The sequence below is a fragment of the Hippoglossus stenolepis genome, chromosome 1 (assembly GCF_022539355.2).
Source record: "Hippoglossus stenolepis isolate QCI-W04-F060 chromosome 1, HSTE1.2, whole genome shotgun sequence".
Classification (NCBI taxonomy): Eukaryota; Metazoa; Chordata; class Actinopteri; order Pleuronectiformes; family Pleuronectidae; genus Hippoglossus; species Hippoglossus stenolepis.
The window spans coordinates 18483297-18505939 of NC_061483.1; the positions used below are offsets into that span (position 1 = coordinate 18483297).

The window sequence follows — 22643 nt, forward strand, 5'->3', positions numbered from 1 at the left end:
GAACGTAGTTTGATCTTATCCAACATTTTAACCCGTTTAAACTTTTTGGAGGCTTAATTTCTACTTACATATAAACTTCTAGTCCTAGTGATCCATCTAGTAAACTTTATTTACTAGTCCCTCTTACACATTTACAGACCCAGTCAACCCCTTTTATTGTGACATACCTTTATAAGTTTGCAGTAAAGCAAATATATTATAAAATTATTAGCCTGCAACATTAGTGATGTAAATATTAATGTATTGGTCGTTATAAACCAGTGTGACAATAGTCAACTCCACATAATGAGGATTTTGATACTTCTGATGCCAGTATGTTGCTACTCTTTAAAGTTTTGAATGCAGTTACTGTAACTTTTTTTATGAGTCTACTTTTACCTTTGCAAAAGATCTGGATGGAAAGTTTAAATGCAGCAGAGACGAACAATGTTTATCATCAACCATCAGAATAGTTCTGACTCATACCTAATTACCCATTTAACCTTCACACCCTGACCCACATTTCCTTGCCAACTCAACCCTATCTTGTGCAAGAGGCTTCATATCAGTCAGTCAGATGAAATGCTACGAAGTGGATCTAGCATGCATGTTCAAGATGAATGACAACATACTGGGAACCAAAAATGTTTTATTTAATTCAGAACAGTAGTGTGCCAATATTTTTTGGCTACGGGCAGACAAGACAACAACATCTCATTTACAACCATATCAAATTTTTAAAAAGTGAGTTTTTCATCTGATACTAAAGTTTAAAAACACTAACAGGCACCAGTTGTAAGGGATATTTCCAGATATTGTAGAGTGGCATTTGTGGCACTAAAATTAAAAAAAAACAATTGAATAAAAACTGGCAGTCAGCATGAAAGCTACTTATTTAAAAAATAAAATAAACATTAGGGGCTATATTTCTCTAAAAAGTCTTAACCCCTAACCCTAACCCAGTGCAGAAAAACATTGTGACAACAGGGGAACAAACTGAATCAGCTGACAGTCTGCTTCCAATCACCTGAGATGAAATGAACATACGTGTCTTTAAAAACATTTACTTCCTGTGCAACCTTTGATACCCTTTTAAAAAAAAAAAAAAACTGAAAGAACAAGACCGTTCACAGAACCACCTTGAAGTCAACATGATGATTTGTGCTCAGGGAAGTTTTTGCTGTCATACCCCATCTGCTAATCCACCGACATGAAGTGAAGGTTACTCTGGAATTTGTTCAGTTTGCTGTAGAAAGAATCTTGTACCATGTGTTCAAGGTTATCACTGGACTTTAAACGTAGATCTACTAAATGCAGGAGTGTGTCACCCTCTAGTGATTTAAAATGGCCACTGCTGCTAAAAACCTGCAAGACAAAAAAAAGAACCAGTGAGGCCACATTAATACCATTAAACATTTATTGAGACAAAAGCCTCTCAGACATGAAATGAGAGACAATGAGGTAGAAATGTGAGCTAATTCAGATCAGTGAGGTTTGTGTACAAATACTAATCCATGCATTCCAGTCAGTTAATGAGATTCGAGTTTTACTTTACATGCACACAGTAAACAGTTTGGTTTGAGGTCATTGATTGTTTTGTCGTCTTACCTCAGGGTTTATTTGGGAATTCCTGCCACAATGTCAGACTCGATACCACAGTGATCTGACCCACGCAGGATTTTAAAGAATCCTGAAGACCAGATGCAAAAAACAGTCAACAGGACAGTTCACACATTAATCAAAAGTTATCATCACATGAGTCACATGTTTATTTTAGTATTTAGATGTACTGGTATTGTAAATCTGGTTATTTTGAATTATTGAAAGGATCATCGACTTCTGTGTATTTAAATGTTTCATTGTATCACATTTTTTAATCATATTGTTGCGGGTATTTTATGTCTGAAATAAAATAAAAAATATATAACAACTAATATGTAAATGAAGGGTAAATTGATATATTAATGTGGTAACCTGCATGCATTATTTCAATGGTGTACACAACATTAAGTCGGACTAATCCGTATAGGACTACTGTAGTTAAATAACATCATATCTTGTGAGCCATAAGATGACTTTGGAGAAGTGCCACATTTATTATTTACACTGGTACAATGTATTGAACAAGAAAACATGTCTCTGCTCACCGTTTTCACCCCAGTCAGTGTTCCAGGAGTTGGCACAGAGCCAGTAGGGGACGCCATCCTCCTCCCCCCAACCCAGGACCTTGATGGCATGACCACCCAGAGCAGATCCAGTCGTATGCTGATACACACCTGGAGGAAAGGCCCCAAAAAAAAGTAAAAAAAAAAAAAAGGCAATAGTGAGAGAGAACATCAGAAACAACATTTTATAAAACCCCTGAGCATAACTCGCAGTCAGCAATTACCCTGTACCGAGTATTTAGTAGCATTACTTATATTTACACTCTATTAGTCTGACAGTGGTGCTTGTGTTCTTACCGGACTTATACATCACAAAGTCTTCATAGACGATGAAGGCTCCTTCTACTGGACCATTTTGGGAAATCTCTGCCTGAATCTGCTCCACACTCGCTTCCACACTGTAGGACGATTTACCTGCAACACACTCAGAGTAAATGTGTGTGTGTATGCGAGTGTGTGTGTTCACCATCATTATGGTTTGGCAATCATTTTACGACATAAACAGTTTATTTTTGTCAGATATTACAGAAATACTCTGTATGTGCAAGTGAAGGAGTGTTTAAATGTATGCCAGGTTATTGATTGATTAATAAAACTACTGATAACGGATTTGAATAACGAGAATAACTATTAAAACAATGACTGAGCAATCTGAATTTCTAATAAACTCTACAAAACCATTTATGTATGTGTACAATATGGTCTCTTACACATGTCAACAAAAAAATTGCCATTTTATTCTTCATACTGCTTTTATCAACACAGATTCAAAACAAATATAAAATAATAAGATGAATGAAAACACTCTTAAACCTAAATCCTTACCAGGTAATTATTTATAATGCATTTCTTACCATAATGCTTGTCCTTTGTGTAGGTGGGAGAGTATCCTGCTTCACAACTGTGGACGCACTTAGGTGTGTCTCCACCCTCTCCACTGCAGTGAGGCCTGCTGCCATTCACATGGTGCTCACAGGGGGGGATGGTGTAGGGCCGGCAGCCTGTAGACACAAAGATGGAGTCAGAACTGTACAAACACACAAAAGCACACACACCAGTATAGAAGTCTCCTAACGTACCAATGTGGGAGTTGTAGAGACCACCAGAGACCAGTCCCTCTTTAGTCCAGAAGTCCCAGGCAGCTGAGGGGTAACCACCATTACATCTAAAGACAGAGGGAAAACAAAAACATGCTTATCTCATGCTGTTGACACTGTAAAATATTAGGATGAACCAATTCAACCTTTTGCCCTACCAGGACGTATTTGTGCGACACTGATACTTTAACAGTCCATCCTAATCATAAATGTAAAATCAGTTCACATTATATACATATACATCATTGTGTGCCACTCATTGAAATATATTTATTTGCATTACATTGAGCCGAGGGATTGTTGTGTAACTAGAAATCACAATGACAATTACTGAATTTTATAAGTGCATTGATAAAGTACTGTATTTGTGGATTATAGATGTTATGACCCAAGGTACTTAATGAAGGTCGGTTTTGGCAGTTTCCGTCATCTTCTTATCAGATGATTTACTAGTGAGTTTGCATTGAGGCATCTCATCCTCTCCTCACCCTCTGGATTACAGTCTCCATAGAGTAGGTCACATCTGGAAGTAGTGAAACTGCTCACACATTCTGTTTCTTACCCCATGCCACAGGCGTCACAACAGGTCAGCAGATCCTCAGAGGAGATCTCCACACTGACCTTGCCACCACTGTGGATACACACACGGTCGGAGATGGCCTCTGCAGCGCCAAATGCCTGTGGTCAGAAGAACCAAAGCACGTCACAAAACACAGACATATAACCCCAAAAAACAGGGAAAGGGCCTAGATGTGATTACATGACAATTAAGCAAGGTTTCACTCAACAGTTGGGACAACCAACTAATCCTCTCCTTTTCCCCCAATCTGCAACACAGGTAGCAGGATGAATCTCTGCCTGTCTGACTGACATCTCTTAGTGGATGTCCACACACCACCTGGAAATCAACCTTGACAAGACTGAACTACTTTTCCTTCCAGGGAAAGGCTCTCCCTCTCATAACCTGACTATTACCTTTGACGACTCCGTGGTAGCCCCCTCCCAGACTGCTAAGAACCTGGGTGTGACACTCGACAGTCAACTCTCCCTTACAGCCATCATTACTGCAACAACCCATTCCTGTACATACATGCTGCACAACATCAGGAGAATACGTCCCCTTCTCACTCAGGAGTGGCAGGTTCTGGTCCAGGCTCTGGTCATCTCACGCCTAGACTACTGCAACTCACTCACACTACTCTGCTCCCTTCACTGGTTACCAGCAGCTGCCTGCAATCCGTTTCAAAACACTAGTACTTGTGTACCGTGCTGTGAACAGAGCGGGTCAAACCTCATGGTTGAATGCACTTATTGTAAGTCGCTCTGAATAAAAGCGTCAGCTAAATGAAATGTAATGTAACTCCACATCCTCAGTATTTTCTCGATAGTTTGTGGTGATAAGAGCAGACGTGTGTTGTAAAGAAAATCATGTGCTCTTGGCAGCTTAGTTAATACGTCACTTCCTGCCTCTGCCTGCTGCACCTGGCTGCTCTACATCTCACCTGAATAATGCGGATTATTGAGGATTTGTTGCTGTTGTGAAGACATCTGTGCAGAGAACCTCCCGCCATGTTGTGCATGTGTGAAAAACAATCTCTGGGTAAACTCTGGACCCGATTCTCTGGACCCGCATGTCATGTCTGAAAATGGCTATAATGTCACTTCTTTAGAGCAGTGAGTCCCCCCCTTACCCAGCAGGATCCACAGGAGCCCTGGTCTCTAATCTCCTTCAGTGTGGGACACTCAGGCCACTGCTCTCTGGAGTCAAACTGTGCAGGCAGCTTCAGGCCTCCAGCATACTGAACCCTGCAGAGGTTAGATAGGTCAGTATTTCTGTGAGCTACTTATCTAAAACATGGCAGATTTGATGCAGGTGATTATACAGAGTCTGAAAACACCGCTTACAAGCAAAAGTACATAGTGTACATATTAGGGAAATGTACAAAACAAGAAATTCTCACACTCACTAATATGCGAGCAAAGGAATACTAAGCTAACATTGATCTCATGTGTTTCACACTCAGCGACAGACTGTGTCTAAGTGAGACTCACATGATTGGGAGTTTAGGTCCCTTCAGCATCGTTCCACAGAGTCTCCGCACGTAACTGTAGTCGACATCACGGAAGTTGTGACCAGCCTGCAGGAGAGATGGGACATTTAGTCAAATACAACCGATTAGAACCACTGCCCGGCGTCCAACATACTGTAAGAGAAACAAACTCACCTTCCATGTAGTGTTCATCTTATTGATGTAGTTGACCATCTCCTTGGACAGTGGCTGGAGGTGGGGTCTGGCCAGGCTCACAGACACGCCTGCAGCCAATAACAAAAGGGCTGCATGCCACATTTTGTCTGAAAGACATAAAATAAGACAAAAATAGGTAAATTGGCTATTCACATCACTATGAGCTGTAGTAATTATATTAATTCTGATTAAAATTATGAAACCTTTCCATAAATGACAAAAACTGTACTTCTAACAAACAGACTAAATTCCAGGCAAAATGAGTATTTAAGGTTGAACAATGTTAAATGGACAATATTTACTGTATATAGCACTTTTCCAGTCTAAACGACCATTCAAAGTTCTTTACACTACAAGTAGCATTCACACAACAGTCTATATGCAGTGTCTATCACACTACATCCATCAGCATAGCCGTCAGGGGCAACTTGGGGGTTCAGTATCTTGACAAGGACATTTAGGAATGCAGACTGAAGGAGCCCAGGATCGCACCAATGTCTATCTGGTGAGTGGACGACCCTTTACTACCTCCAGATCCACAGGAGCTAGAGTTAGAGCTACAAGAAGATGCTGAAATACAAATGTAAAATACACAACATCAGCAGGAAATGGGGACGTTAATGAAATCTCCACAAAGATTCAAAAACTCCACATTCACAAAGAACTCAAGAGGGGAGAAAAATGTTTACATTTGTGGACAGTTTGAGGGTGAGAAAATGTAATGCCATGCATGAGCACAAGCTATTCCACACACAACTCGACACACACCTGACCGGACAGTGTCACAGTGGCTGCGGCTACAAGTGGAACAAGCATTCACCGACGCACAGAGCAGAATAAAACCTCTTATCCTCGGTCATGCTAGTGTGGAGTGTTTTCCAGAAGTTAAACTCACCGCATCAGTAAACATGTACAATAAACAACTTACAAACTAATTCACTAGATGTAAAATCGACTTAAGATTAATAATATGCAAAATAACGGTACAGGTCATCAGAGGTGAGATGCATTAGTGAGAGTTGAGATCATGAGGTCGGTGCTAAGGCCTGAACAGAACAAAAGCTTTGTGAGCAAAACAGAGACAGATGGTGATTTTATTAAGTATTTCAGTGATTCTGTCTTTAATTGTGTTTGAATAAAATACAACAAATTTAAAAAAATACAGAAGAGGATCCAATGAAAACCCGCTAGGTCTTTCAGAGAAAAGAAAAAAACAGCAGTGAAACTGGTTTCATATCACATGACAAGAACAAAACGTTCATAAGGAAATAAGTACAAAAAATGGATCACTGACACACTTGACAAAGTTCAATCTAACCACCATCATTTCTACTAAGAGCTCAAAATGCTTTAATACCACAATGTTATTCTAAAACATCATATTTATACATCTAGTTTATGGTTAAATGTTGGTTATAGAGAGTTATTTTCATTCTGGTGCCTGTGCTGATGTCTGTGGCATTAAACCATCTACATAAGATACCAACTATGTGCAAACAATGGAAAACTTAAAAACATGACAATGGACAAACTGGGACTAACAGATTACAGTCGAGCCACAAGAAAAGTATAAAAGACAGCCAAGTATTTTTTAAAATCAGTTTTTAAAGAAGTGGCTCAACCCCACACTTCCTGAAAACATAAAGGGGATGTGATTTGGAGAAGTGAACCATGACCCTGCTGATCATTATTTTTAAGACGTCTATCATACCAAGACTCACTCAGGCTGCATTAACTTGCTGAGTCATGGTGGAGGGTTTCATGGGCTTTTTGACACCTCTAAATGTCAAACCAACATTTAGAAGAGACGAGAAGGGCCGTTGTTGGTGTGTGGGAGGTTTCAGATCAAGTCAGAAATGGCGTAAGTTAGCAACAGAGCCACAGAGAGACAACCTCAGGAGCCTGAACAGACTTCAGGACCCTGAACGTTTTTGACATTAAAGCTACAGGGATAATGTTTATTTTTTGTATTCAGAAGGGACAAGGTAAATACTCTGCAATGGTCCTTCTTATGTTTTATAGTCCTCCAATCTCTCACCTGTATGTGCAGCAGTCTGTGGTGGCACACGATAGATGTAGCTGTTCTCTGATGACTCACATGTGTTGGTTCTATGTGGTAATAATTCCAACTGATTTCCTCCTTTGTCACAGAACTACAGGCCTGATGACAGGAAGTCTGGTGAGGCATGATTTTCCGAAGTGTTCAAATAAAAAAAAAAGGTCAAACCCTGTTTCTATGTACTTGCAAATATATAAACTTTTTTTATTTAAAATTTACCAGTTTCAGTTACAGGTTTTCTTCCCCTTTGACATATTTATAAATCTCTGTGCCTTTTGTTTCCTGCAACTCACTTTCACTTTCCATCGCCCCGTTTACTGTGCTCGACTCTTCAGCGTCAAGTTTCACAATCACCTGACTTTAGATATCAAGTTATTTCCCCTGAACTAACGACCTACCTGTTAGTAACGCATGTCACCTGTGAGCATGAGGCTAAAGTGGGTCAGCCAGTGGAAAAACAAACATGAGACATGTAACAGCACGTGAGGCGACACAATACAGATTTAAACTGCTCTTTGTTTTGGATCGGTGTGGACTCCGCTGCTTCACGAGGAGCTGGAACAGAACAAAGTGCTGACACACGGTGTAAACATGTCTGTTACACACTGAGGCCGCTTCACGTCGACACACAACAACAACTGCATACTGTGGTTAAACTACAGTTTACTATAGTAAATAAAACCGCTCACCTGTATTTTGTTTGTCTGTGTGATGTTGAATCAATCTTTATGTCCTGTCTGCGGGACCCTGGACAACAAAGTGCGCGAGGGTGACACGGTCCCTGAATATTTATCTTGCAAAGCACGTGACACACTCACATGATCGCTGCTCATGTGATCAGTGACGACACCAAACCAACACCAGCGGACCACCAGCGCCACTCCTCTGGTTTGTTATTGTTCAGGTGTCTGAGTGTCTGGAAACAAGAGGAAAATAATCCTTATATTTGTATAACTGATAAAAAAAAGCACATGTGACACCGTGGAACTGCAATGCTTTAATATGACTGATAGGTGATGATAAAGCCCCCCCCTCTCTGACAACTGGTCACCACTGTACTGTCAAAATGTAACCTTGTAAGTTTAACTGCTGCCTCTACATGGGCCATTTATGCATTCATTTATTTAAGTTATTTAAGTTATTTATTTATTTATTTCAAACATGTTAAAACAGAATATAGAAATGAAAAAATAAGAAATAAACAAAAACATCAGCAGTCATGTTGAATCCGAGGGAAAGTAATATAAACCATAACGGCCCTCCGTAGAGCTCATCCCTCCACCTCCCCTGCCTGATATTGTACAAATCAGGCAGTTTCTTAAACATGCCTGATTTTTATTCATCAAGATCCATGAATCATTCTGTGGGAAATCAGTGGAAATGTTAAAAAAAAACTACCCTGCACTGATAAAGAAGATGACCTTTCTAAATAATGCATGTACAGCAGCGAATGTAGACTAATTCCTATGTATCCCTGACTTTCATTTCTTTATTCTTTTGAGAAGCATCTTGTGATTGATAGCTGATGAAGAGCAATGATGCTGTTTCGCTGTCTCATGCTGTGGATCACTGACCACAGACAACATACTGATTGTGTCACTACTTTCTCTTCCTTTAATGAGACTGTCATCTGACTTTCAAAATATGTTTTCATCTGCGTTTTTTGGTCTTTCACGTTCTTTAACATTGTAAGAAGGCCTTTTTTGCACATTTTCACAGATCTCTCAGAGAACAATTCACGGATCTTGATGAAAAAAATCTGACATGTTGGGGGGACTGATATTAATGAGTGTGTGCAATTTGGTGCAGTTCCAAATAAAAATCTGGTGAAATAAAATGTGGTTTCATAAGGGGGCTGTTGGACCTTAGTGGTATGTAATCTCCTGAGGGGCATTCTAGTTACATAATGTATTTATTACTTATTTCACGAATGTCAAAGTCTTTATCATGAGTGTGTTTATTGACCTGCTGCATATTCAAGTGCTCTTGCAAGGATAAACAGAGTTGTATTGAATTAAAACACAACTCACACGATAGGACCTTAAGATGAATTGTGCATACACACCTGAGCTAGAGGTCCTCTCATGAAGACAAGCACTGAGGCTACATATCAGATGATTTGCACAATCCTATAAGAATAACTAATCTATAATAATAATTACTACTTTAACAATTAAAATACTGCACAGCAAACATGAGTCATGTAGTATGACAGAGTAGGAATACTGTACACAGCAGAGAGAACGTTTGGAGGAATAGTGGGTAACGACTTGGGCACCTCTGGCAGATTAATACATCACTATGATAATGTAAACAACACAGTAGGTTCATCGTAACAGGGTTATTGTGACACTGTGATCATCATCTTTTTATACAAACTAAATTGTTTGTATTTATATATTAGCCATTGGACTTAGACTCACTGTCTCACATCTCTAACTGTGTCTAAAGCTCATGATAATACTGAAACTTCTCTGATGGTAAATTAATGAAGGCTGATCAACACACCACTCTGATCATGATTGACTTTATTTTTTCGTCACATCGATAGCTACAGATGAGGTGCTGCATGTTGATAAGTGGAGGCCGTCAAGCGATGAGGTGACGTTAGGAAGCTCCAGCCTGTCAGTGTCTCTACACCACAAGTTCACACATGAAACTTTAGCACACGACCTGGAAACACTGCACTGTGGCTCATCTCAGGACATTACATGTGATCGATTATAAAAGCAGAATTTTGTTTAAAATACAAAATGATTCAAATTAGAAAACACAAGTAAATATCAACACACACAGCAGGGACACAAAGCAAAGCCTATACTGTGCTAATACAAAGCAATACACATACATGAAACAAGCTTCCTGCAAGGCAAAGTGCTGATTCATGATGATCAAGCCAAGACTTCACTAAAATATCTTTTTATCAGTGCACTAATATACACTTCATTAGCTTCCTTATTGCTTCTGCATACACATACATTCAAGCATGTGTGTTAATTACTGTGACGTGTGTGTGCATGTGTAGTTACAGTTGGTGCGTTTTTCTCTATGGGAATAGATACATCTGTGCTGTCCGTACGAATGAGTATCATGCAGGGACTCCTTTTCTCTCTCAGCAGGTCAAAGTACATGGATATGACAGGGTCTGATAAGGCTGTTCTGCCAAAAGCACATATTTCTCTATTCTTTGTTCCATAACCCAGAATTTACAGTATATTCTCAACAATTGAATTGCTTATTAGCGACTTTACTTTATATATGCAATTTTGTTTAAAAAATTTAAATTAAAAAGCTTGGTTTAGGAAAGAAACAACAAAACAAAAGACAAATATACATGGAAGACTGATATCTGTAAACACTACATTCTTGAACATGACTTATTGAAATAAATAAACATGACATATTACTGGCTCTCACCAAACTGGAAACCCATAGCAGCACATGATCTTTACCTTAATGCAACATTTTACATTCTGCTCCTTACATGATCAGAGCTTTTCCCGTAATGTAGAAGAAAACCATTCATTTAGAGTTACAGCTATTCATTCAGCACAACATTAATATCGTACTTCATTCAATAAATGATCATTAGCATCCAGCTTTAGTGTTTACTGAATGTGATTTTTAGACGGATGTTAATGATAATTCAAATGTATCACATATTATATATCATCATCATTCATACATGTCACTAATTAAAACAAAACAAAATGTGATTGTTGGGGTTGGTCATCGAAAATACTTCCTTTCTGTTAGAGACAACAGCACAATCATTAATTATGTCCTGCTGCAGAAATGATCCATTCATTATTATATTCAATTTCTTTGCCTTTAAAAATACCTTGTTCATAATTATATTGGGTCAAACTTAAAAAAAAAAGAAATTATGTCGAGAAAAGCATGTCTGTGAATGGTGAAGTTAGTCTAAATTCTTTTTTTGTATATTTATAGATTTATTTTATGTTTTGATGTATAATATACATATATTCTTATATAACTATGTAATTGTATAACTATAACAGTATATATTTAAAAATAAATGAATATGTAATCACCAAGATAAAATCAAATCAGCAATAAGACACGAGAAAAAGAAAAAGAAATATAATAAAACAACTATCAGATGAAATAATAATATATTTTGCTTAATTAAATTCCTCTGTAATAATCAAGTGTAGTTTGAAGAATATCATGCTAGAGCCATCTAGTGGCTAACGTGACAAACCTCAGCTTTAACTTTTCTGCTGTAAAGTGCTGACGGACTGGCATGAAAGTGTAGCATAAGATTCATAAAATGGTTTTCTATTTTACAGAGAGTAAATTCAGGCCTCTCTCTCTGTGTGCATGAAAGTAACTTGTGTTAACATCAACCATGTTGTGTAAATAAAGTGAGTAACAGTCTGATGGATGAATGAGGGGGGGATGCTCAACGTCATCTCAAGGTTTAGGAAAATGTGTCATTGTTTCTCTATGTCACAACTGATCACTGGTTTCATTGTAACACACTACATTTAGACCATTTGATCCAAAGCCACATATAACTGATGAACAGCACTAAAACCTCAGATCATAGGAGACATTGAGGTGGGAAGAGTGAAATCTGTTCTACAGACAAAACGAGGAGATCACATAAAGACAAGTCTCACCAGTTAAAAAAAGAGACAGGTTTGGCGAGTTACATTATACAAGAGACTTTGCACAGCAGCCTGGCAGCATGTTGTTCTTATTGTAAACTGGTTTAATTTCCTGGATCATTTAGAAAAATCTTAGTCATTAAGATAATTTCATGAACTTTGCCTCGATTCTCATGATTGTTTATGCCATCTCAACACGCCCCATCATTTTAATGACTCATTTGCTTATGGACGTTATTAAGTCTGCACTTCCTGAACACGCCACCTCACTGCTGTGGGTTTTCTCTGTTTGGTTTCTCATTATTCATTGTAAATGAATGAAAGTGATGCTCCACATTTATTAGCACCTGTGAAATGTTTCTATTGATGACTGACCCAGATTTCATCTTCAGTTCACTGTTACCAGCTCTGATGGTAAACAAACAACACATGTTTTTTGCCCCCAGCATGCAAAGAGCATCATATTTGAGGAGGTTCGTACTATTCAAGCCTTCCTCATGCAGCTGCACCCACCAGGAGCAGCTGGTGCAGCAACATGAGCTGGAACAATCAAAGTCAGAGGTACACGACCAACATCCCTACAGAGGTCTTCAGGTATTTTGCCACTGTGTCACCTGTGCATCTACATTTTCTGCTATTTAAACATCTTTATCTGCATGTAAGGGTATAAAAAAGATCATACTTTATATTCTTTAATAAGTGATTAAAATGAATAAACGCAACCACTGAGCCTTTCCCCAGTAATTAAAGCAGAAAGTTAGGTTTATCTTCAACTGCTAAACTGAAAAAAGATTTCCATTCCCCACCTAGGATTTCCCATCCCCTCCGCCCCCCAACCCTCCTTAAACCGCCCTCTCTCTACTGTCCACATACTGGACCATCTGTTTACGAGCGTGGGAGATGACTGGAGTGAGTGGGATGACTGGAGTACCGGGCGTAGTAGCACCAGGAGTGGATGCACCGGGGGTTGAGGCAGCGGGTGTGGAAGCTGTGGGAGTCGAAACTGCGGGTGTGGAAGCACCAGGCGTAGAAGCAGCAGGGGAGGAAGCACGGGGGGTGGTGCCCGGTGTTGTACCTGGAGTGGCAGGAATCACGACAACAGAGGCTGGACTTAGAATTTCAGCCCCAGTTCGAGGCTCCAATCGTGGGGTGGATGTGATGAAACGAGCCTCCCTGATCCGGTAGGGACTTCGGTAGGTGGAAATGGGCGACAGCTCAGAGCCCCAGCCGAGATAGCTCCCGCTGGAGGGAGACTGTGCTTCTGCACTGAAATACAGTGTGGTGCTAGACTCTCCAGGGATCGCCAGCTTTTTCTCTGGGGAAGCAATCAGCAGAGGGGAACGTCGCTCAGGTGACCAGCCTGGAGTCTTGATGTCCAGAGAGCATACGGAGGACGAGGCTGGGGTCAGGCTAACAGCATTGCTGTCGATGTGGCGGAGGCTCTCTGGTTGCAGAGGGGATGAGAGTGACGGTGAACCATAGGCTGCACTCTGAAAATCCTCATCACCTTTGAAAAAAAAAAACAGAGAATTTAAAGTGTCTTGAAAATAATACACACACTTCTTATAGAGGAAGCCACAAGGAACCTCTACAGTAAATATAAAGCATCAGTAATAATATACCTATTCCTCACCATTAATCCCACTGCATGAGATTAACAACACACACACAGATAACATTACACATATTTATCCTTTGCATGAAGCACTGATGTCTGGTGATTGAACAGTTTTAACACCAAGACTGTGCAGGTGCATTATTGAGTTTTTGTTAAAGGAGATGTGTTTAATATATTTCTGTCATCACAGAGTGAATGTTTGCTTTTGAGTTTGTGCATTGCAATGTTAGCAGTTAATCAGGAATCGAACCATTTCGTTCAGATGGTGGAGCACTGGAGTCTTCCTCTGCTGTCTCTTCATTAATGACCTCATGGATCGGGACAATCTCTGGAAACCTTCTCATATCCTGGATTGTTGTGGGAGGAGCTCTCCTCACTGGTCTGGCCACCACACTGGTGGAAGGAGGCTTTGCTGCCTGGACCACCTCTGTCACCTGGAGACAAGACAATCAGCTCAGTGTCAGATTGTAGACAGACGAAATTAAGTTTTTTTCAGATTCTACACATAGTCAGGCGCTGCCATTTAGAAGTCTCCTTCAAATGCAGTGAACAAATGCTTATTTCCTTTGTAAACAACAAGGGATCCCACAGGTGGATCCTTCTGTGGCCAACCTATCCCAGGATTCATTGCGTGACAAAGTTAAGAGGATAGCTATGTGGCTGCAGTAGGTGCAGCCGCTTAAAGTAGATAACGTTGAAATTGTAAGTGTGGGACAAGCTGTTGATGCAAATAGGAAATCCGCTATAGGCCAGACCATATACCGTATCATTATAACATGTAATATATAGTAACAACATAACATATAATAACTTCAATAAATATCTTACCTGTGGAGCCTGGGCCACCTGTGGAGGAGCTGGCTGAGGAGCCGGATATGAGATCTGAGGAAACTGTGGTTGAACAGGTGGAACCTGACAGATCACAGCACAAATAAGAATAAGAAACCACTTTACACATTCGTAAAATACTGTCATATTTAGATATGTGATCTCTCTGCTGAATTTAATCACTTAAAATCAAATCAAGTCAAACTTTATTGTCATTTTACCAGACCTGAACAGTATTGCAGGCAGAATGAATATATTGTTAATATATTAGATTAGATAAACTGTCCATCTTAAAAGGGTTAGGAGCATGTGAATTTAAAATGTTATGTAACTGTAAAATGTTAAAAAAGTCAAACATAAAATATAAAGTGGCTTCACAGGACAGTTTCAACAACAGGAAAGCAACTCACCCGAGGGACATAAGGTTCGTCTGGGGAGTGAAATTCTTCAGACAGACCCATCAGTCCAGCCAGTCCCCCCTCGCCATAGTCCGACCAGATCTTTGTTACATCCCCTGTCTTCAGGGCCAAGCGAATCAGCAGCCAGTGGTGATGTTTCCAGCCCTCCCATTGGATAGGAAGGTCCATGAGAGTCCCACCTCCTAATAATGTGAATAACCAGAGTCATATAATTAGATAGACAGATATGGATGGACGGAGGATGGATGGATGGATGGAGCTTTAAACAGACCAGACAGTGTTGCATGGCGATGGAAAGTGGGTGTGACTTTCTCTTCCAATGAGAGCGTAGACCCGCGCTCTGTGCAGGCTCCACTAATCCCTCTGTGGCGAATACTCTGGAAAATCTCAAAGGACTTCGGGTGGAGGAAACGATAGTACAGAACCAACGCTATCACTCCTGGAGAGAGAGGAAGAAGTAAACAGAAGTGAGGAGGACTTGAAGAGTGAATGAAGGAAATGTTCCTGCAGCCACTTGAATATACAGGTGTGTTAGGATTTGCACACGTATACTGAATGAAGATTTTTTTCTTCTAACCAATGAGGAAGCTGCAGAAAACTGCAGCTGGGATGCCAACAGTGTCCCAGGACACCATGGTAAACATCCAGGATGAGGCCAGAAGAAGAAATGCGTTCTCTAAGAACATGACCTGAGGAAAAAAAAAACAGAAACAGACAAATTGTTACCACTTCTAAAACCTGTAACCCATATTTGTTAAAGGTGTCAAATGGTTTTTATTCAGTCAGTTTTTTATATATATCAAACTGATGGACACCTTGATCCAAAGTGCACTACACAATTCCCACGATATTGACCTATATGAGCCTTTTACAGACATATCGGTATCAGCGTTTATGTTTGCTGACATAAAAACTTTTTACAGAAAAAAACTAAACAGAAAAGATGTAAAATGTTTATTTTCTTAATTCAAGTTCTATATAATTTGTTGTATGGATTTTGTCTTTATTTATAATGACTTATAAAGTCTCAATAAAGTTGCTTTATAAGGGTTTGATAACAACAACTTGTCCTTACTGACAATTTAAAATATTTATTTATCTATTTCAAATATATGTATCGACGGATGTATCCTATTGGAAATTATTTACTCCCTAAAATCGGTAATGGTAAAAATCTATATCGGTCAGGCTCTAATGTATTTTCTGTATTTCTATTTCTATTGGTATCTACTCAAAACATGGCCTAAAGAAGAAGAAAAGAAGAGAAGAGTCAATTTTCCCCAAATTAAATTATTCTTACTCATGTTAAGTATGTACCTGTTCCTGCAGTGAAAATATCTGAATCAGGTTCATTTAAGGGAAAAAGTTTTGTGTTTCCATTGAATACGAATATCAACCAAAATTTTGAGTAAGAATCTGTCGTTTCTCTATTGTTATTTTTTTTAATATGTGTCTTTGTTCCATGACAGAAGAAATAACGGATACAGGAAGTTGCACAATTGTCTGATCCACATTCACACAAAACTTGACCTTGAGCCAAACGTACCAGGTAGAAACCAGCCATGCGGTATCTGGATTGACCGTACTTCACGTTGAGGAAGAGGAAGATGTGAATGGCTCCCAGCAAGAGGTTGAAGATTCTCCATCGACTTGTTGATCGTATGATGTCAGTCTGCTGAGACACCATCCAGAAAGTTGCCCCCAGCCAGTGCACACCTGACACATACACACACACAACAGCCAACAACAGTAAATACTTGTTGTAGACAAACCAAACTGCTCATGTCATAGAAAAATGACAATTTCAGCAACTTGCCAATGACTCCCAGGATCCACTGTTTGAAGATACGTGTGAAGAGCATGAGAACAGCGAATCGAGATCCCAACATACCGACCTGCAGACAGAGAAAACCTCCCTGTCACATCCTTACCTCTCACAAATAAAAAAACAGGCCAATAAATATGGATTATTATCCTGATACTGTTACATTGAAGCTGCATGTTGTACATATTGGTTGTTTAAAGTGTATAAATGTGCTCACCCTCCACAGTAGTCGACAGAGAATGGCAGCAGGCGTCATTTGTAAGTGACCCGGTCTGATAAGAGAACAGGCTCTGGCGTAGAGGACCAAGGCCCAGGCGAGAGACAGCAAACACACCACGAAACACACCGAGGCTGGAGGGGAGAGACGGAGAGCCAAGAGAAGGAGAGAGGAAAAGACGTGTCAACACATGGATACACCACTGTCCATTAGATACAAGACTGCTGCAGATGCACGCTGGAAACTCTAGTAAGTATTAAAGCTGCGATAATTGGCGTTTTGGACACATGTAGAAGAACATCTGCCATATGGTGAGCATGTTACCAAAAACGTACCTATTTACACATCAAGCAGACACAGAGCAACATTATCCTCGATCTGGAGTCCAGCTAACAAATCCATATAATCAATCTCTTTTGACTCTTTTTTGGTCTCCACCAATTCCTGTGGGGAAAATGTGTCTCTATGTTTATAAGCCAATCAGCTTTGTTTGCAGTTTGGTGCTTTATACTTCAAATGTCTACATTTGTTTTCAAATTGAAACATAAAAACTATATTTCTTTTGTTTAATTTGCATGTGGTTTTCATACGAGCCATCACTGGTCTCTACCACACCCCACACATATTTTTTTAATTTCATTTATGTATTTTGTATTTGTGATCTGTTAAATAAACTAAACTAAACTAAACTGGACAATTAGTGCACAGTGTTTTCTTCCATTCACAACTCTCACTCTCCCCACCTCTTCCAATGAGCTGACTGTTGGGTGTGTCCGGTGATCCAATCAGACTTTAGCACAATGTCAATCAACGTTTCAATCATCCAATCTGCCAAACTTTAAATCTGTCGCTGTCAGCTGTCATTTCAATGATTCACTGCGACCCTCATCCCCAGTCACCTCCAGTTTCCATATCTAGATCCCTGATCCCTGAGTCACTCATCTCATCAGATCTTCATCGTTCTCTATAGTCCATCAACCACCACCAGAGTCTCGACCCCTGGGAGGTTTCCTATACTATGCAGCCACACCCTCTGTCAACCTTCACATCACAAGGGGTCTAAGTGCCAAATGGACTGTCCTTTACATCACATCACTTTAATCTCTTAGTGTACATGGCAATACATTTTGTTTGTTTTCAACTGAAGTCTCTCCTGATTGAAATACTGTATATACTTTTCACCCCCCCCCCACACACATATTTATAGGTTCTGTTTCAGACCGTATCACCCACATACATTCTTTATTCACTTTACCTGGAGATTTGAGACCTATATCAGTACAGATGAGCACATAGGTCTGCAGCAGCGTCTGGGGGAGGGTGACCACCAAGGCCTCTAAGAGTCGTAAGGCAGATACGTCTGCCTGCTGCATGATCTCACCATACAAATCCTCATCAGGCAGATGCATACACTCCAACAGCCTGTGGAGGCCAAAAATGGATGAGGGGGAGGCAGGGAGGATAATGAAGAAAGAGACAGAGAGAGAGATACATTATCGTAACGATAATCAAGACCATCATACACCATTTCTCAGCCTTGTTAATGTCCCACTCCAACCAGCGGTCCAGTATAACCATCACTGATGGTTTATGAATTATTGATCATTGATCATATTGACAGATCTCCATCACACAAATGCAAAGACCACCCACCTTTTAAAGATACCCAGGTGCAGTACATGTGTCCAGGTGAGAGACTTCCTGCGGATGCGTCCATCTGACAGGTACCAGAGGTAACTGAGCCACTGAGGAACCCAACCTGGGAACCATAGAATGGTATTAATATCAATCTGAATCTTTCTATTGATCGATCGGGTAATATTTACTCACCTGGCAGCAAGAACAGAGCAGTGAACCCGGCAAGATGGGCGTAGCAGTAGTTGTGACCCACCCACAGATAGTACACAAAGCAGTAGATTACTGGGGAAAGACGGAAACACACACACACACCAACAGGCCATGAACACATAGAAAGACATTCATTAGGAGTCTGATCGTGGTTGATTCATGACATGTATAACTGGATGTAACTTGAGCTGTTGTTGTCTGATTATGATGATACTGAATAATTGTAATACAGTGTAAATCATAAAGACACATATAGAACAAAATACCCAGTGCTGAATCGTAATTAAATAAATTTACTCAAGAAACAAACTTATGTACAATTTTGAGATTGAGTTTTTCAACTTGATACTATATTTTACTTCTATTCCATTATATTCTAGAGGTAAATATATAATAATATATAATGTATGATGCAAATAATTTACTTTTTTTATTTTCCCTACTTACATTCATTGTATGGCAATCAATATTATTTATTTTGCTGTCTAATATTTTACATAAACATTGTACCATTGCTTTTTAAATAGTACGTATACAAATGAAACTAATCAACAGTTGACTATAGAAAACTGATAAACTAAGCTCTGTTTTGTGAAATAATAATAATACATTTGTATTACTAAGCTCACATAATCACTTTGATTACAAAACAAATCATTGTCCCACCATCAGATGCACAACATTATTGTGGAAATTTGCAAAAGATGACAGATGCTGATGCGCTGTTATACCCAGAATAGCAGTGTTTGCATTATAAGTAACCTGCAGCATTTGATCAGATGATATTTAAATGTGTGTATTGTGGGTCCACTTCCTCAGATGACCTCTGTTCTGTACATCATCCCATCTAAGGTTTACTGTCAACAAGGCAGCTGATGCCTCCTCTCCTCTCTCAGACTCTCCCCCATCACACAGCCTGGGGCTCTGCAGTCCTCCCTCCCTCCATCCCTCCATACAGGAAATCTGAACCCCCTTCAGCTGCTAAAACAGGCGGACTGTCTGGACAGACTAGGCCCCATCCTGGGGGATACGCCCATATCCCCATCCACTCATGCACCTCCAAAAGAAAAGGGCGCTGGAATATGACAACACTGCTCTGCTTTGTCTCTGGAAATATCACCGAGAAGATCCAATGATGCAGCTGTTTAAAAGATGCAAAACTCTTGCATGAGTCTGCAGTTTTGCTGCATAAGGATTTCATAAGATGCAGGCTATAAAAATAGGAGAGAGAGACGCAGTGGTGCAGACTCAGCTCTGACTCAATAATTCATAACAACATTTATAACACAATGGAAGCAACTTTATAAGATGGATTGTTGCAGATATTAGAACACACGTGACACCAGGAGGCTGCTGTGTCATCTGGACTGTGTCTGCATCCTCCATCACACACTGGACTAAAACACACTGTCACACGCACGCGCACACCAATAAAGTCAAATAACACACTGCAGGTACGTGCACGGGGACACATCATGACGTATCAGTGATCAAACACACTGTGAGTGACACTGCGTCGGTCTGAATGTGAGTGTGTGTGTATGTGTGTGTGTGTGTGTGTCCCAGGTAGGACTCACGCGCAGTCCGCTCTGCGACGATGAGAAATGCGGTAAAGACGAACACGCAAACTTGGCAGCAGGGAATGCACGCGCCTCCGTTGCTCGGCGCCGCCGTGTAGTCTCTCATGGCGGCTCCTCTTCACACCGTGACTTCCAGTGGCTCAGGTCTGATCCCCGGTCTCTGCAGGAGGCTGTGGTGGTGGTGCTGGTCCCGGGGCTCGGGAGGGGTCGGTCCGGTTGCAGCTGCAGTCTCAGTCCCGCTCTCTCTGCTCCACATCTCCGTCCCACCGTCACCGCCCGTCCCGTTAAAGTGATAGTAGGCTGCTGATGGTGGAGAGAGGTGAAACACAGTCTATGGTAAAACACCATGAAGGGACCAAACTTACTGTTTTAGCAAAATGTTGAAGTTCAATGATGAAAAATAACTTCTTTTGTGAGGATAAAGTTATACAACATTGATAACAGATAGGATGCACATGATGATTAATTTGTTTAATTGATGACTGAGTCAGAAGAGCCATATATCCTTCATATATATATATATATATATATAATTATAAATATTACATATGTATATGTACACAAACAAACACTCCTTATTAGGACTTTGCATGGACTTCCATTTATTGCAGACAGCCTAACTTTATACCTAACCTTAAAGGGATAGTTCATCCAAAAATTTAAATTCACTCATTATCTACTCACCACTTCACCCACCCCTGCCTACGGAGGGGTGGGTGAAGTGTTAGAGTCCACAAAACACTTTTGGAGTTTCAGGGGTAAACAGCGGTGCAGCCAAATCCAATACAATTGAAGTAAATGGTGACCAATTCTTCAAACGTAAAAAATCAACAGAAAAATACCATAAAGTGCCTCCATACTGCTCCTGTGGCGTCATCCAAGTGTCCGGTAGCCCTGACATTCAAATTCGACTCGAAACGGCATCATTTACACCATGTTTTAAGCCTAAATGTCCTCCCCGTGAAACGCTGCACCAGAGGTGTTTTTTTTTTACGACAAGGTCAGTGCTTTCACTGGAAAAGGACCTAAAGAGGTCACATAACGAGAACACACGCCCACACATGTATATATAATAGACCCTTTTAGAGTTGACGTCATCATAAACATGCGCATGCATCTTGACAACAGAAGTAGCACTGTGCCCCATCCGTACATGGACGATTCCAACGAGTTAGCAAGTTTCAAACATCAATTACAAGCTGTTACCCACATCAAAATGTCTGGTTGTTGTGTGTTTGGCTGTCAGAATCGATATTCTACCAGTGGACTCAAGTTCTACAGGATTACGACAGGATCGTGACCGTTTCAGAGCAACCGACGGCGTTTATGGTTGTAAGCCATTAAACGTGTTGACTCCAACTGGACTGAGGACACGATAAAAAAGGCTCAAGTTTGCAGTGCCCATTTTATATCAGGTAACGTCCATCAGAGATTAACGTTACACATGAAATATTAACAAAGCTAGTGTGTAAAAAGTATGGCCAGATCGTGGTTAAAAGATGGGTGGAGCTTCTTTTTCTTCCAGGTAGCTGAGCATCTGCAGTAGAGGTGCTCCTCACTCACTCTCCTCCCTATATCCCCACATTTTGACCATACCAGTTGTAACTAAGGTGTAATGGAAAATGTAGTGACGGAAAAAGCTAAATACTAGCTCAAAAACATACTCAAGTAAGAGTAGGGAGTACAGTTTTAAAAAAGGAGCATGAGTAGTACTCAGTCCTTTTACTGTTTTACTCATTTAAGTTACTTTAAATCAGCTACTACCCACCCCTGAGTTTACATAAACAATTGTCTTTCAGATGTAGATTAATAAACTGAGGTTAGTTACCTTAAGTCTGATAACCAGTGTTAGATGGTGTTTTTTGACTAGATTCAAGATTCAAGATTCAAGAGTTTATTGTCACAAAAATAATGCACAACAATTACATTTAGCAGTCGCTGGCAAGGAAATGCTTGGGTCACAGGCTCTCTTCTAATGATGTGTGTGTGTGTGTGTGTGTGTGTTTTATTTTCAGGTGAGGCATCTGGATTTTTCCCTTTGTGTTTGTATACACCAAACAAAGCCAGAACCCCCAGGCTAAGATGGATAGGTACGAATAATTAGTGGCAACACTTTTTTTCCTTCTCT

At 40.1% G+C, this 22643-nt stretch overlaps 2 protein-coding genes across 2 annotated transcripts; both read right to left on the minus strand.

Moving 5' to 3' along the window:
- Positions 1–611: 611 nt before the first annotated feature.
- Positions 612–8394, minus strand: ctsba (cathepsin Ba). Its single transcript, XM_035157507.2, has 11 exons — positions 8236–8394; positions 5467–5594; positions 5294–5379; positions 4933–5047; positions 3804–3919; positions 3224–3309; positions 2999–3145; positions 2442–2558; positions 2127–2255; positions 1588–1669; positions 612–1344 (listed from the first exon to the last, which is right to left on the minus strand). The coding sequence occupies exons 2-10, from the start codon at positions 5587–5589 to the stop codon at positions 1596–1598; spliced, it is 993 nt and encodes a 330-aa protein (XP_035013398.1). The 5' UTR covers positions 5590–5594; positions 8236–8394; the 3' UTR covers positions 612–1344; positions 1588–1595.
- A 1663-nt stretch (positions 8395–10057) lies between these two features.
- On the minus strand, positions 10058–20792 carry xkr5b (XK related 5b). The gene is made up of 13 exons (XM_035157210.2): positions 20513–20792; positions 18918–19007; positions 18741–18846; positions 18343–18509; positions 17088–17221; positions 16862–16940; positions 16592–16761; positions 15623–15734; positions 15317–15484; positions 15037–15227; positions 14627–14710; positions 14049–14232; positions 10058–13687 (listed from the first exon to the last, which is right to left on the minus strand). Exons 1-13 carry the CDS (start codon positions 20619–20621, stop codon positions 13023–13025), a joined length of 2259 nt encoding a protein of 752 aa, XP_035013101.1. The 5' UTR covers positions 20622–20792; the 3' UTR covers positions 10058–13022.
- Positions 20793–22643: the final 1851 nt, after the last annotated feature.